The sequence below is a fragment of the Maniola jurtina genome, chromosome 13 (assembly GCF_905333055.1).
Source record: "Maniola jurtina chromosome 13, ilManJurt1.1, whole genome shotgun sequence".
Lineage (NCBI taxonomy): Eukaryota > Metazoa > Arthropoda > Insecta > Lepidoptera > Nymphalidae > Maniola > Maniola jurtina.
This window is the reverse complement of record NC_060041.1, coordinates 7,815,029-7,830,962: the sequence shown is the minus strand read 5'-3', so window position 1 is coordinate 7,830,962 and position 15,934 is coordinate 7,815,029. Positions and strand designations below refer to the sequence as shown.

The following is a 15,934-nucleotide window of genomic DNA, read 5'->3' as shown; positions in this document are numbered from 1 at the left end:
TATAAGTTTGTTTATTTTTGATCATTGTATCTATATATATGACATATAAAATTAAGACAAGAACAAAGGGGCGATACCTATTATAAATTGTCATATTTTTTTTCCCTCTTTAATAAATAAAATTTGTATAAAACTTTAGAAATTTAATAAATTAATTTTTAATAATAAATTTTAAATTCTTTGATTTTTATTCACCAATATTTATTTCTTGAGGACATTTGGCGTCCCGGAATAGAGAGCACGGCTAGGTGGACCGAATCTCTGACTTGCGATTAAAAGTCCAGGCCTCGGCAAGTCTATCTGTGGAGATTTCTATCCAGCTGGCTGGCGCCCGAAGGCTTTCCCTATATCCATTTTATATATATATATTTTGTCAGCTGGAAGTAAAAGTAAGGAATTAATTCTATTGTTTTGTTTTTTTTAAATAAATTTTATTTTAAATTTTTCACCTATTGGGTGGTGAAAAATTTTCTTTGTTACAACTTTTATCTCATCTTTTGAGTTAAATACAGTATGCAGGTAAATAATTGTGTTAATCTGCACTAATATTATGAATGCAAAAGTGCATGTCTGTTACTTTTTCATGGCCTATCTGTTGAATCGATTTTGAAGTTTGCTACAAAGATAAGCTATAGTCCTGGAGACTAAATACATATTATGCTACTTATTACCCCTGAAAAAGTTCCCATGGGAATTTTAAAAACCTAAATCCACATGGATGAAGTTACAGGTGTAATCTTGAACTTCATATTTTTACAGTTTCATTTTTGAGGTTTTCGGACAGTAAATGTCTCAAGAGAACTATCATAACATTATGTATTCTCCTGTTTTCCCAAATTACTATTATATAGTAACAAGAGCTTTGTCATATAAAAATGTAAATATATTTACTGTAGTATGCCGATAAATATATTTACTGTAGTATGCCGATAAATGAATTTCGTTGTCACATTATACTAATATTCTGTTAATAATTAGAAAAAACACTGTTAAATAATAATGCGTTCGAACTAACAAACGGGAAAAGTTTCCCACATGTTGTGACATCTTAGGTAGAAATATATTTTGATTTTTAAATATTTTCAATATATTTTGCTTGTTTCAAACATTTCTGTATGCCTCTGCTATTCGTATATCATGCAGATTACTATTTGCTCAGCGATTCACAGTTTCAAAAGGGGTTTTGTCTCATCGTTCGTCATTGTCAAAAATACTATATACATTGCGTTTTACAATTTGTCTAAATTATGTGACTCGAGTTTTACCGTGTAAAACTTAAGCGCAACGCACATTCACAGAGTAGAAGTAGAGCAGCGTTCTCAATATCAGACTTATTTACTTTGGCAAAGCAATTCAACTTGATTCAATTCTATTGTCAAAGTAAAGAACGCTATGTTAAAGCTGATAAAAAATGGTGCCGCGATTTGGCGCCATCGATTCCGTAGGATTGTGTTGTCTTATAACCAAAATCAAATTTCCTTATGCTCTCCGCATATTTCAACACATTTAAATATATATTAAATACAACCTCTACATATTCAGCAGAAAATATACAGAAACCAGATGATAGAATATACAAAGTAAATGGAATGAGCGTTAAAATAATTCAAAGTGAATAAAAACATACATTATTTCGCATAGTGTTAACGATTAGTATGTACAAGTTTATGAGACTCAATAATAACTTAACTCACACACACCGTCACTCAAGTTCAACCATTTTCGACTTTTGATTTAACACTTCAAAAAAATAAAACTGAATAAGGTTCCTTCCTTCGCTTCTTAGGAATAAGCTAAAATTGATGTTTTAGATCGACGCCGCGAGGAATCGCGCGGCGGTTACGCATCTAAAACTTAGCGAAGGGCAATGGTGACTCATATATTTTATCGATTTAGCTTCAGTGCTTAGTGAGCGGAACGGTAAGTTCGTTTAATATAATACATAGTCGACGTAAACTCAACAGTTGACAAATAGGAAAATATTTCAGCACAAGACTTGTGTAGTTATTATTATATAAATAGTCATGTAAAATCACAGTAGCTGTCCATAGCTATATATCGGCTTCGATTTGAATCATAAACAAAACTGTTTTATTGCACTGCATACCTACATAATATAAAGTCGTTTTGTATCAGAAACTTCCACACCGCGTGGGCACTCGTCCGCACGGCGCTAGAAGATGTCGGGGCAGGCGGCCCAGTCCTGGTCGCGCTTGGCGTCCCAGTAGCGGTGGCTGTAGAGGTGCCGCAGGTGCGGCTGGCCGGGCGCCGCCTGGCGCGTGAACCACAGCGGCGCGGGGGGCGCGGGCGGCGCCACGCCGCGCGCCGCCGCGTCTTCGGCCGCCGCCTCGAGGCCGCGGCGTGCGGCGCGCTGCTTCTCCTCAAGGCGCAGCTTCTCGGCGTTGGCCTCGTCCCACAGCCCCTCCTCCATGAGGCGCTGGTCAGGCCGCAGCCGCGAGTCCGTGGGCGCCACGCCCGGCTCCGGCTCGTTGAGCTGCGCCGCCAGCAGCGTGAAATTGTACCACCTAGAACACGCCGCTCGTCAGTACGGATGTTGATGGCCGCGCTTAATGTAGGAGCTTGTTTGAAATACGACGTCATAAACATTTGACGTACCTACTTTTCGTTATATTGTGCCTATTAAGTGGTGGCAGTTAAGACGTCGACCGCCTATTCAATTGCGCATCCATGAAGATCTACAGGAACCGTCGAGAGATGATGTGGAGTCACCACCTCTTCCCCCTTCCTGAGTGAGAGAGTGCTGAGCGGCCTACGACGCGCTCGCAGTTTCCTTCGCGCCGCGTCAGGAGCAGAGGCTCTTTGAAAAAGGCCCTGGACTGGTTCGAAACTAGTCAGGCATACTCCTGCTAATCGCATAAATCCTGCCGTAAGATATATATAACACAAATGAAAACCCGGCACGTACTTGTCGGAGTCGGGCGGCGCGGGCACGCGCTGCCAGGCGAGCACGAACTTGCCGGTCTTGCACACGGTGTTGTCGGGCGACGCGGACGTCACGGCCGCCACCTCCACGCGGCTGTCCCAGTGCCCCTGCAGCACGTACCGCGGCTGCAACCCACACGCACCGCTCACTCAGTTATGTGCAGCGAGTACAGTTATAATAGACTACTTTTTATCCCGAAAAATCAAAGAGTTTTGACAGTCCACAAATCCATGCAACCGAACTCACGGGCAACAGAAAGTTCTTTTAATAACTCAACAAACATGACTACCATGAAAACACTATTTTGAAATATGAATAAAATAGCACTAAGTTACTATCTACAATTGTTTACAATCTTGAGATTTGAGTTTTATTTATCCACAGTGGTTCTGGTTTGCGTGAGTAGGTCCAATTTCTTTCACAAGTTGTATCATATCGAGATCCGCTAGAGGCGCGTGCGCTGCTTCGTCATCCTACATATGCGCACCGCATGCGCCGTAGAGACCGACAGGGGTCATACCCGTGCGACGCCACAAAGCACAGTCTTAGGTGTCATACCACGCCCTGCGGGTCCTTGATGACGCCGGTGACCTTGCGCTGCGTGTCCTTGCTGAAGTAGCCGTAGGGCAGGTACTTGAGGTGCGCCACGTAGCCGGCGGCCGGGCCCGCCTCGCCCGTTATGTCCATGTCGCCGTGGTTGTCCACCCACAGCTTGCCCACGATGATGTTATGCACTGTCGTCGTCACCTGTACGCGAACACACAAATCACAATAATATAATGGCTACATTTTGAGATCTTATTCGCCATTTTGGCTTTATATGTATTAACTGTCCCTTTAAAGCTAAGCTACGATACACTGTGACCACTAATTCTAAAAGGTGTAGCGAGGCGGCTAAGAAGTGGTATGAAGATGATCCGCCGCGAGGTAACTGTGCGAGGTAGATGCGGGGCCCGAGCTAAGCGATACATGACGGCAGGAAGAGCGCGGGGCGTGGCGTCAGACGCACCTGGATATACCAATCGCGCATCCGAAGCTCTCATCCATAGCAGGCATCCCTCTATATAAAAAACATAGCTTCGTTGAACCTGTTTCCACTAATGCTATGCTATATGGAGCAATGAAAATGATTGGTGGATCTCGCACACATCCATAGCAATGTAGCATAAAACGTATCTCTGGTGGTAAAGCACTATAGATAACTGAAAATCACACTTCTTGTAAACCCTAAGTTCTAAAGAATATAGCAAACAAAGCAATAGTGCCAACATGACGGCAGAGGATAAGTTATAGTGAATGACCGCGACGCACAGTGACGCGCTGTGCAGCGCTGCTCTAGTGCGACATACTCCATAAATAATTTTTTGTCGCTTTGCGCAGCGCCGCTGTAATGCGATCCGGCTTTTTGAGGTGTAGTTCAGCAGTGTACCTACCTTCCTCCAGGTGTACTTGTTGCCGGAGGAGGGGAAGGCCGCGAAGGCGCCGCCCAGCGGGATGACCTGCAGGTACTTGCCGCGGAACTTGGTGGTCATGGTGAACTCCTGCCAGCACTGCCAGCCCGCCGCGCCCTCGCAGAACTGCGCCACCATCGGCGGGTGGTGCGACACCTACGCCACACACAACTATTTGAATTTCGCACCTTTTGGCGATACAATGTGGCTGATTCTCTTGTACACAACCTCTAAACTAAGTCGACAGGTTTAAATCTAGTGCTATCCTATTCCGCAGGCAACATTATGAAAGGGATAGCATTGAATTTAGACGTGTCATTTTAGTTTAGATTAGAGATTGTGTTCAACGGATTTGGCCACATTTCTCAAAAAACTTTTCGAAATAAAGTTAATATTGGGGCTAATATATATTGCATACGATCTCTACACTAAATTAAAATGACACATTTAAATGTATTGCTATCCCATTCATAACGCTCCTTTAAAAAAGACAGCGTTAGATTTAGATCTGTCAATTTAATTTAGAGATTGTGTACAACAGAATTAGAACCAACTACACAATCAATCTTGTACCAAAAGACTAATATTAATTTGCGCTTATGCTGGCCATACCTAACTAACTGGCTTGTTGAAAAGCTTGGATCACCGCAGAGATGTAAGCTCTCTTTGCGTGTTTTATTGCCTTTATAATGGGGGAGTCCCTTGAAAAGCTGTTGGACCTCATTCCACCCTCCTTTTTCTACAATCGCACCGCACGCCACCGCAAGCGATTTCACCCTCACCACCTTCCTGCCACCTGCACCACCTGGTGCACATCGACCACCCGTTGTGCCAGATCCTTTTTTCCAGGCACATATGCAAACTGTGGAATCAACTCTCATCGGCGGTGTTCCCACTAAATTACAACATGGGGTTATTCAAGGGGCGGACCAATTCCTGAAAGTCCGGTAACGCATCGGTGGTACCTCTGGTGCTGCAAATGTTCATGTGCGGCGGTGATTACTTTACATCAGGTGACCCACCTGCTCGTTTGCTCGCAATTTATAATTAAAAAAAATACATGATCAAGTTTACGGCGTTCAATAAACTTGATGATGTATGGCCAACGTTACTTAAGCGCGAAACTGAAAATCGATTTAGGACAGGGTGGCAAACCAATGAATGCCAAGATGGCATGTGCTGAAAGGAAATAGAAAGGCGAGGAACGGACAGGAAAAAGCAGAGCCATGAAGAAATTAGGACCCATAGATAGGTATGTTGGGGTTAGTGTGTGTGAAAATTCAAATTATATGGATATCTAAAAGCAGACTTCCGAAGCCAGATAAAGATAAACAAGGATAATATTTTTTTGATTCTACACAATTAGTGTCTCTTTATGATCGCCCGACTTCAATATTAATTGTAAAATCGACGTGTGATGCTTATTTCTTTTAGTATGTTGAATAAAGAAAAAAAAGAAGAAGAAAAGTTAACGACGTTACCTGTTCAGAGATGGCTCGCCAGCCGAGGTCAGCCATGCGGTCACACTCGTATGTCTCGCCCAGCAGTGGATTGAATGGTTTCGTTGTTCTGGAACAATACACAACTAACTGTTAACTAGATGGTGGTAAAAATCCGGCCAAGTGCGAGTCAGGCTCGCGCAACGATGGTTCCGTTCGCAGGCAATTTTTCACGATAAATGAAAAACTATTATGCATAAAAATAAATAAAAATCTGTTTCAGAATGTATAGGTTAAGCCCTTTCATATGGTACCCCCACTTGATGTAGTTATCTTACTTTAAATCCTGTAGGAAACAAACTAAATGTATTTATAGAGACAAACTGCAAAAATAAAATATATAGAGACATGATTGAGTAATTAATTATTATTCATGTTTGTCTGTCACTAAAACAGTCTGACTCGCAGGTCAAAGCGGCAAGTGAGGACGTGACCCGGTGTAACGAGCGAGCTATTTGTGAAGCTCGATTGATCTCTTCATTGAGACAATCACTGCACATTATTACGGTCTAAATCCATACTTATATTATAAATATGAATGTATGACTGTCTGTCTGCTACCTTTTTGATGACCTGCCTGGCACAGTGGTGAGTGCTGTGGTCTTATCATTGGCAGTTCCCGGGTTCGATTCCCGGCAGGGGAAATTTGGTATTTAACAATTTCTAAATTTCCTCTGGTCTGGTCTGGTGGAAGGATTCGGCCGTGGCTAGTTTACCAGAGATGGACGCGACTCAAATGGCTAAACCTATTTTGATGGGACTTTCACAGACAAGTAGAGGATTAACCAAGGAGTAACATAGGCTACTTTTTAACCGACTTTGAAAAATGGAGCAGTTGTGTTTTTCTACCAATGTATAATGATATCTTCGAGATTTCTAAACCAATTTGCGTGATTTTTTTTTTATCGATAAAGAAACTTTGCGACATTGTTCCATAAAAAATTTGGGTTCCAACTCCTCCGTCCTGATGCAGCAATCCTGCTGCATCTGGCCAATCCACGCGGGCGAAGCTGCGGGCATCGTCTAGTTTCTGTCATAAAATGACTGTTTCATTGAACTTGAATCATTTCATGAAACATACCTGCAGGCCGTTGTGGCGTAGGAGGAGACGGTGAAGGCGGCCACGTAGGCCAGCTGCTGCGCGGGGTCGGAGAACTGCGCCGCCTGGTCGAGGATGGCGGAGTACTCGTAGTCCTCCGTGAGCCGCTGCAGCATGGACAGCGGCTCGCTGAAGTTCACCGGGATCGGGATCTTCGACAACTCTTTACCTGTACCACAGAATACTTTATAGTACCTTACTGGTACAGCTCGGTTAACAACAGCTGGCACGTTCACAGTACTCACACAAACACATTTTGTCATACAGCGTGTTCTAAATGTTTAGTATTTTCACATCACTAAACTTTTGTTATCTATCTAATCTATTTGATCTGTCAAAAATGTATTTTGCCTCTCTCTCTCTGTGGTGTGAACCTGAATTACATGGAAGTGTTGAAAGAGCTCTTCGTTTTATTGAAATGTAATAAAATGCCTGGTGCCTTCGCCTGAGTGGATTTGGCAGCATAGAATACTTAACTAAATTTGGAAATGGTCAGAGTAGTCCACAAAGATTCCTAACACTAAAGAAATGGATATATGTATATAATTTTAACCAGGTTGCGCCCAAGCTTGTTTTCGGCGCGCTGAGTGCCGCGAATATCGTTTTAAAATAAGTATTAATAATACATTTTTGTCATTGTAGATAATTTTAAATCCTTCATAAAAAAAAATTGTACCATAAGCCCTAAATCGCACACTTGTTTAACAGACGTTAAAAAAGCTCTCGTGCGAATGAGGCCTTACTGTTATTATTGTTATGCATGAAATAGTAAAAAACATTATAGACTATTTCACGAGACTATCCTCCTAATGTTTTGTAATCCATGGTTATTTAAATAAATTATTATCAAACAAAAAACTACCTCAAAATAAATAAATCACACTGTGTTTCATAATAGTAGTAAAACCGAACCATAACTTTCGTGATACTAAAAAAATAACTAAACCTTTGGAGTTGCACAATGACAAGTGAAAGTGTTGTGTGTAAAAGTGCTGAAAAACACATGTATAAAGTGTCTCTATAATTAAGAAAGACTGAGATGCGACAATGAACAACGTTGGGTCATAGCTTTCAAAATCAATATAATTTTACTATATTTTTTGTTTGGGGCATAGATAATGGAGAGATAAATCTAACCTAACAAGAAATGTAAAAGAAGGTAAGAAATGTAACCTAACAAGGTTGATGATCAAGCAACTAAAATAACTGTGTAAAATCCTACCCAAACCTAGACAGCTTGTGCGCTTACCAATGCAGTTCTTCATAATGGACCAGAGTGAGAGCGGGTAGTTGGGCTTGTCGGGGACACGCGTCCGCCGCGGGTGCCCGTCCACCATACTCGTGGCTTCCGACGCGTGAGGCTACAACAGTGTGCAATATGCCTTATAAATTATTATAAAGCTGATTACAAACTACGGAATATAATAAAATATATAAATATCGCTCACCCTACTTTTAAATGTCAATGTTCACACTTAGATGTAATAATATTATATTACATCTAAGTGAAAGAGAGAGAGAGAGATAGAGTGAGTAAGATAATTATATATTATATTATATTTCCATAGTTTGAAGGCAACTTAATATCCATTTTTGTTGTATACTATAACATATTTTTCCTTAAAGGTAACCCAGTAGCTTCTCGCTGAAATGCGTGAGAGGCACACTATAAGCGGCCCATAGGACCTTGTTATCGCGAACTGACTATCAAATCACAATACAAGTGAAAACCCTAAAACTCCAGAAGATCTAAAACGCCGGGCGAATCGCGTCACTTACGCATTTCTCCGTGGTTTCTGCGATTTGTTTGTTTATCTTGTCAGCTAAGGAAAACAAGTATAGATGATGCCGAGGACTCGACTTCCAGCGCGTAGATTTAAGTTTTTGAAGAATCCCGTAAGAAGTCTTCGTTTTTCCAGATTAAACCTAATTCTAGTGGTAATGTTTAAAAGTAGAAATCAGTGCAGCGTGTCAATTTACCCTTTCATATTACGAGTACGATAGAAGATAGTCTCACTCACCCATATCATAATTTCCTGTTTCTCTTTGTTGTCAGTTAGCTTGCTAGCCGTGGCTGTCTCGGCTCCGCCCATCGCGCTTTCTGCCCTTTCCTTATCTTCCACGAATATCACCTAAATAACCATATTTATAGTTTAAAATTTATTTTAAGAAGCAAAACTTTTACTGTAATTATTGTACCTTTATGATTGAAATCACAAACTCAGTTTTAGCACAGTTTTAGCTGTTTTGTTTGAAAATGAGTTCAAGTTTGTATTGTTAGCCAAAAAAGAAAAAAGTATTTTGATTAGAAGTGCAATTACCGTTTTGTTCACCAGCTCCTCAATTATTGAATTTTGAGAAAGTTTTTTTTTTTTTAAATTACTAGCGCTTGGCTGCAATCAGACCTGCTAGCAAGCGATGATGCAGCCTAAGATGGAGCGCGCTTGCCTAGAAGTCATCAGAAAATAAGCAAACCTGTTGAGTTTCAGTCACAGTTTCACCTTCTGACTCATCTGAACTTTCGCCGCTTTTCACTTTATTTTTTCTATTTACCTGTAAAACATAAAACCCATTTCAACAACTTACAAATTAATAATTTAGATTCCACCAAAGTCCTAACCATAATAATTTGTAATGCAACATAAGACCAAGGCTGACTCAATGTGCCTAATGAACAGAATACAAATTAGCTTATTAATACATAGGTAATGTGAAAGTACCTGTTCAGTTTTGAAGCCAAAGCCTATCCAAGTTATAAAGGTGACAAAATTGTGTGTTGGTTACCTTTTCAATCACAAAACCAATCTTGACAAAAGAAAGGGTTGCTCGCAATATGACAAAACAACTTACCTACATATGTATATTATTATTTATATATTTTTTATTATTTTAATAAATACAAGATATAAATTATGGCTACAATAAATTAAAAGTAAAAATAATTTTTTTTCCTTAGGAGAAAAATCCTCCTCGGTAGGAGATCAAAATAGCTTTTTTCGAAAATTGTACTCTTTTTACTATATTACTAAAATTAAAACTAAACTGAGCTCTTAAAAAATATGCTCATCTAAAAAAAGGGTAACTATAATTTTCCAAAATTATAGCTATTTTGACCTCTGTTTGATGATTTTTCTCTTTAAGAAAACATTCAGTCACTCTCACTTTTAATTTATTGTATTTTACTATAATAAATAATAGAAAATAAAATAAATATGGTTAACTTTTTGTCATAATATGCTCCAATATACTATAGTTTTCTTACTTCCTTTACTTAATTCCCCTGCTTTGACAATTATCTGAAAATATCTTATACTGGAATTCAGACGACATGTATCATATACAACCTTAACGCATTGCATAAAGGTTGAATATGACACATGTCATCTGAAAGGCCCCTAAAGAAGCTCCTATCTTGACTAAGAATTCCAGTGTTAATGTCACAAGTAAACAATACATGAATTCCGCTGAAAACATCAAGGGCATTAGCTAATATGATGACATATATCAAGTGTAAACTCACAGGCACTTTAATTACGAATGAAGTCTTGTCCTCCATAGCAGAGGAGACTCCTTCTTCCATGGCGTCAAAGAACTCATGTTCCTCATCCTCTGTTTCGTTTCCTTGCCCCGAACCATTCCCGCCTGATTACAAAATAAACATAAATATTAAAAATATGACACTCGAAACATGTACACTCCATAAAATACCATAAAGTCTTAAATCTAACTCCACATAGATGAAATCACGGGCATCATCTATTTGGTACAGAGATAGTTTGCATCCTGAAGATGGATATAGGCTACTTTTTATCCTGAAAAATTAAAGAGCTCCAATGAAATTTTTGGAAAAGCTAAATCAACACGGATGAAGTTATAGGCATCATCTTAAGACAATGTTAAAAAGAGACAGAGGTATACTGCTGACATAAATCTGTCATCTGTAAATAGGGTTTGCATTACTTCCATCTGAAAAAAGATTTGAGTTACTCTCGAGTCACATCTAAAGTAGTTTTACTTCGAAAATGTATATTATCACAAGCATTTAACAGTGATTTAGAAGCAGTAGCTAACATTGAATAATGAACAATGGATGAATACTTGAAAAAATATAAATGATCAAAAGTGGTACATAAATGATTAAGAGTGGTGGGTACTTCACTTTGAACAGTCTGTGCTGGATACAGTATTTGATACAGGTAATTTACACACCAATGGAACACTGCTGACATTTCCTTTTAAATGAGGTAAAATATTTTCACTCCTACAATGAGGATAACATTTTTATGTTTTTTTTTTTTATATTTAACAAATAAAAAAGATTATTATTAACCTTTTATTCAGTCAATACCTACAATATGAATTTTAGTTACATTTTTGGTAGATTGTCTTGTCCATTGACATGTCTAGGTAGGTATGTGATTTTAAGCTGTTCTGTAACACGAAAAATGTTTTGTAAATATAATTCCTAAGAAGATCAATATGCTACAGATAAGTATTTCTGGTAAGTCAGTAAAACTTGCTGTTGCCTGTAAATTGAGAGATTGCAATCAGTACCAATTCCAGTGTAGAAGTGTGACAATTTATGATTTGCAAAAAAATTATGTCAGCATCTTCTAAAACTAACATAAATCGTCTTGCAGCATTTGTTTTCACTTACCGCCCACAGTGAATACCATATTGAAGAATTATGTACCCGTCATTGCAAAACAAGCAATCAGTGCTAATTTTTTGCAAACCACTAGATACACAAGGCCAAGATCACGAAACACGTATTTCACTAATATATAGGTACTTATGACTGTAGCCACACATCACTGTTTTTCTAAATACCAGGCGAACGATAATTAGGTAAATAAAAAAGCAACTTGCCCATTGTACCAATTAAGTAATGAAATTTTATTGTAATCGTACACAACCTTCAACCTTGAGACAGCCAAAAAATAAAATTGTAAAAATACGACCTCCGAAACAATAAGCGATTGCGGTATTACGTACCAAAACCAAATGTGTATTTATTTTCCGACACACATTTTTTTAATTTCACTTTATTTTATCACACTTCTAATTTAGTGCACTACAAACAAATCTGATTTAACAATAAAAATCGCCCAATAAAATTAATTAAAAATTAGCCGTAGCCCGTCACGAGTCATGCGTCAATTTTTCTTTTTTTTTATGGGTTCACGGCTTTGGATTCTAACTTGACAGCCTTCAATTATTATTTTTAATTATCTGGTTTTACGGCTCTGGGTTCTAACCTTTTTAGGCCTGGTAGTTTAAAATTGCAGTGTTATGAATTCAATGCTGCAGTAAATTTCTTGACTAGTCTCACTATATCCATTCCATTCAAATCAATTCAATTCAAATATCATGCACACCAATTCAATTCTGCGATTGAACCACAGAAGAATAACACAGGAGTCGCCCAAAGGGAAAAATCAAGAAAACTTAGTCTGTCAATAAACTAATTTTTAACGTTGAAAAACTATTTACAGGTAGGTATAACGAAAGACTAAAACGATTTACAGGCTTCCGTATCAGAAGGAAGCCAAGGGGACCCTATTACGAAGCCTCTGCTGCCTGTCCGTCCGTCCATCTGTCAGCGGCGCCATGTAAATAAAAAAAATTTTACTAAGGTACAAAACCCTTCATGTGTGAGTCCGACTGACACCATTTGAGCGGTTTTTGTAGCATTTTTAGAAATCTGCAACTGCAATGCATGATGCAATACTACGGAAAATGACACTTGATGTTTCTTTTATCTACGCCCATGCTTTAAATCTTCTATACTTAAAAGATTTTGAAACAGTTAGCTTTTTGCCAACATTAAAACACCCAATGTCAACAACCATAATATCATCCAAAGGAATGATATATAATGTTGTACTGAATTTCATAATAAAACTCCTTTGTCTTTTTTTTCGATCTGTTCTGCACAAACGTTTCCTCAACAGATAGTTCTTACTGTTCAAAATACTTAGCCCTAATTTGCACGAGCGTTAAAAAAGCGTTGACGTGTGAACAGATAGTTGGGAATGCATTTGTTCTATTTGAACGCTTTTTTAACGGACGTTAAAAAAGCTCTCATTCAAATGAGGCCTTATGTGGTATCTGTATGAATTTCAAAAAATTGAACATTCTCTTTCACGCGCGTTTCACTACCAGAACGCCGCGCGCCGTAAAAAACCGGCCAAGTGCGAGTATTAAAACATTGGGTGTCATAACGTTGGCAATAAGCTAACTGTTTCAGAATCTTTTCTAGGTACAGTACTTCTATTTAATTAATGAATATTGATTCTGCATTGTGCTGGAATTCGTTCGTGTTCAATTGCAAATCTCTCAAACAAGAGTGGTTTATATAAACTATAATGAATGATGAATTGTTAATCAATAAACTACATAGCCTAATTAATAAAAAGTAAAAACAAACCAATAAAGTAATTACCTGAGTGCGGCGTGCTTCTAGCGGTGACGGTTTTCTCCAGATTGTCGTGTTGCCGCGCCAGTTGTTCCACCACCTCTTGTAGCCGCATCTTCTGTTCGCGTTCGTGCTGCAAGGCCCGGCTCATACGCGCACTGGAAGCTGCCGCTGCGCTCATAAACTCTGAGCAAGCCTAGTTAACAGAAATGAATTATTATTATTATAGAATTACATTCAATCTTTTTGGAGGCTGACAAGTGAGCTGTGAGTGTCAAACGGTTCATATTTTCTAGCAGACACTTAGCATTGCTCTTCAAAATAATGTTGGGTTAATATAGAAAAATAGACTTTACGAGAAAACAAGGGCCAACACTCAACAATGTAACTAATTGTTTTATGGACAGTAAATAATTGGTTGAGTTTGATACTTTGTAGACTACAATTGTTACTTAACTTACTTTAACTTTGTATACAAGAAACATACATTGACATTCATATCCTTAAATGTCTCTGGACATATTATCTTTTGATTATAAGGCTATTTTTCGTTTTTAAAAATAATAACCAATGTTAATAGTATATATGCTTAATGTGACACAGGTAGCTTTGTAACTAAAGGGCAGGTAAATGTATGAAGGTGTTTCTTGGGTCTAGATAATATACATCACATAATAAAACCAGTTGCAATATAATACTAAAACTTACATTCATCATTGCATTACAAGATATCCTAAAGAGAGTAGCACGTTCAGAGACTTGTTTTGTAGTATCGGTGGGAGGTATCTCTAAGTCCACAAGAGAGCGCTGCAGTGCTGCCCCATGTCGCGCGACCAGCTCGGAGCAAGTTCGCAAGTCGTGAAACCGAGCTGCCAACTCTCGGGCTATCCCACCTGCATCTTCTGTCTCACCATCTGTCCCTCCCACATTTGTGGGTCCTGTGGACATCTGGTCTTCATCATCATCTGACTCCTGCGCCCGACTGTATGAAATATAAACAGATTACTTAATAATTTAAAAAAATACATAGTTAAAAAAAAATTGCAAATCCGTCCAGAAACCTTGAAAAAATTGGTGTACACATTAAAAAAAACAGGCCGAATTAAGAACCATCTCCTTTTTGGAAGTCAGTTAAAAAGGTACAAGGTTGACATTATCTTAGTACTTGATTAGTAAATATTTTTCACTTACATGGCTTTGGCCTTTGCTAGTTCGAGTGCTGTGACCCAGCTCTGTCGCTCCACCTCATCATGGGCGCGGATGTGGAAAGTCTGTGTGCCACCATTGCTGATGACAAATGTGCAAGAGTCTGCTGTGTGAATCAAAGCACCGAGCAGTGATATAGTGCCACGACACGTATGAGACATCTCTGCTTGGTTCCTGAAATGTAAAATGTATGCCTTTAACTAGCAAACACAGTTTCAAAAATGTGTTAAAAATCGGTGCGAGTGTGAGTCTGACTCACCCACTGATGGTTCCGTAGCTTAGTAAAAAAGTAAATATTTATTTTTGTGTAATTGATGTACCATTTAAAAAGCTAAACCCTTACTTGATTTAAGTGTGAAGGAAAACATTGTGAGGAAACTTGTACATCTAAGAGTTCTCCATAATGTTCTCAAAAGGTGTGAAGTCTGCTATTCTGCACTTCTCATTCTGAAAGGAGACCCATGCCCTCTAACAGCCGTGGCAGCGGTGGTTGATGGGGACGAATGGGTCAGATAGAGTCAGCTTTGGCAAATACATATAACCCCATATATTAACATAGGCAGATAGGAGTCGTATAAGTGAGCACAAGGGTATAGCTTACAGGCACCAGACAGTTACATAGAGATTAATGAGTTGAAAAGGGATGAAATTAATAGGATTGGAGGTAACAATTTATATGTCTCCTACATACACCAAATGTAAACATAGGTATTTCACAAATTGTTAGAGATGATTATCCACTTTTTGTTGATCTAGATTTGTCATATATTGACATAATTCAACAGTATCTAATATATTATTCGTACAGATCTACAGCGTGTAAAAAATAGTAACTGATTAAGTAGAAAAGATAAAATCAACTAACGAAAATTACGATTTGGTACTCAAATAACAATCAAATGCTAAGTTATAATTAAAGATATTGCTGAACAGCAAGTATTTCTGCAGAGATCGAGTTATTTACAAATAAACTCTAAAATAGTTTATAATTTAATACCTATGTAAGATTTTACCTGTAATATGATAATAATCCATTTGACAACACGAACCATCTTCGCTGATATCCTTTAAGATAATTCGTCCACTTGAACAACCACCCCTTTTTTTCGGGTTCTCCGGGAGCAGGTTGACCCTTGGGCACAATTGCGTCGGACATTTTTACTTAAAAAATTTAGTTTACGAAGATGGAAAAAACATATCACACCGACAAGGCCGAGCCAACGTAGTGATTAGTGATTATGATTACATAGTACATACACCAAGGAACATTAAACTCTTTTTCATCTTTGGCCGGGCCACGTTCGGTCGCGTTCGGTG

At 38.6% G+C, this 15,934-nt stretch overlaps 1 protein-coding gene across 1 annotated transcript; it reads right to left on the bottom strand.

Moving 5' to 3' along the window:
- Positions 1 to 1,173: 1,173 nt before the first annotated feature.
- LOC123871098 (oxysterol-binding protein 1) lies at positions 1,174 to 15,926 on the bottom strand. The gene is made up of 14 exons (XM_045914669.1): positions 15,631 to 15,926; positions 14,603 to 14,791; positions 14,120 to 14,393; positions 13,439 to 13,607; positions 10,514 to 10,635; positions 9,469 to 9,546; positions 9,015 to 9,125; positions 8,243 to 8,354; positions 6,976 to 7,162; positions 5,877 to 5,964; positions 4,378 to 4,551; positions 3,503 to 3,691; positions 2,927 to 3,069; positions 1,174 to 2,525 (listed from the first exon to the last, which is right to left on the bottom strand). The coding sequence occupies exons 1-14, from the start codon at positions 15,771 to 15,773 to the stop codon at positions 2,174 to 2,176; spliced, it is 2,331 nt and encodes a 776-aa protein (XP_045770625.1). The 5' UTR covers positions 15,774 to 15,926; the 3' UTR covers positions 1,174 to 2,173.
- Between the last annotated feature and the right edge of the window lie 8 nt (positions 15,927 to 15,934).

Bases quoted from the DNA above. Each gene is read 5' to 3' on its own strand.
- LOC123871098 (XM_045914669.1), bottom strand. From the start codon at position 15,773: ATGTCCGACGCAATTGTGCCCAAGGGTCAACCTGCTCCCGGAGAACCC. The intron at 13,608-14,119 runs GTAAGTTTTAGT...TCTGTTAACTAG, and splicing joins CTTGTAATGCAATGATGAAT to GCTTGCTCAGAGTTTATGAG. The intron at 4,552-5,876 runs GTAACGTCGTTA...TGTGTGGCGTAG, and splicing joins GGCGAGCCATCTCTGAACAG to GTGTCGCACCACCCGCCGAT.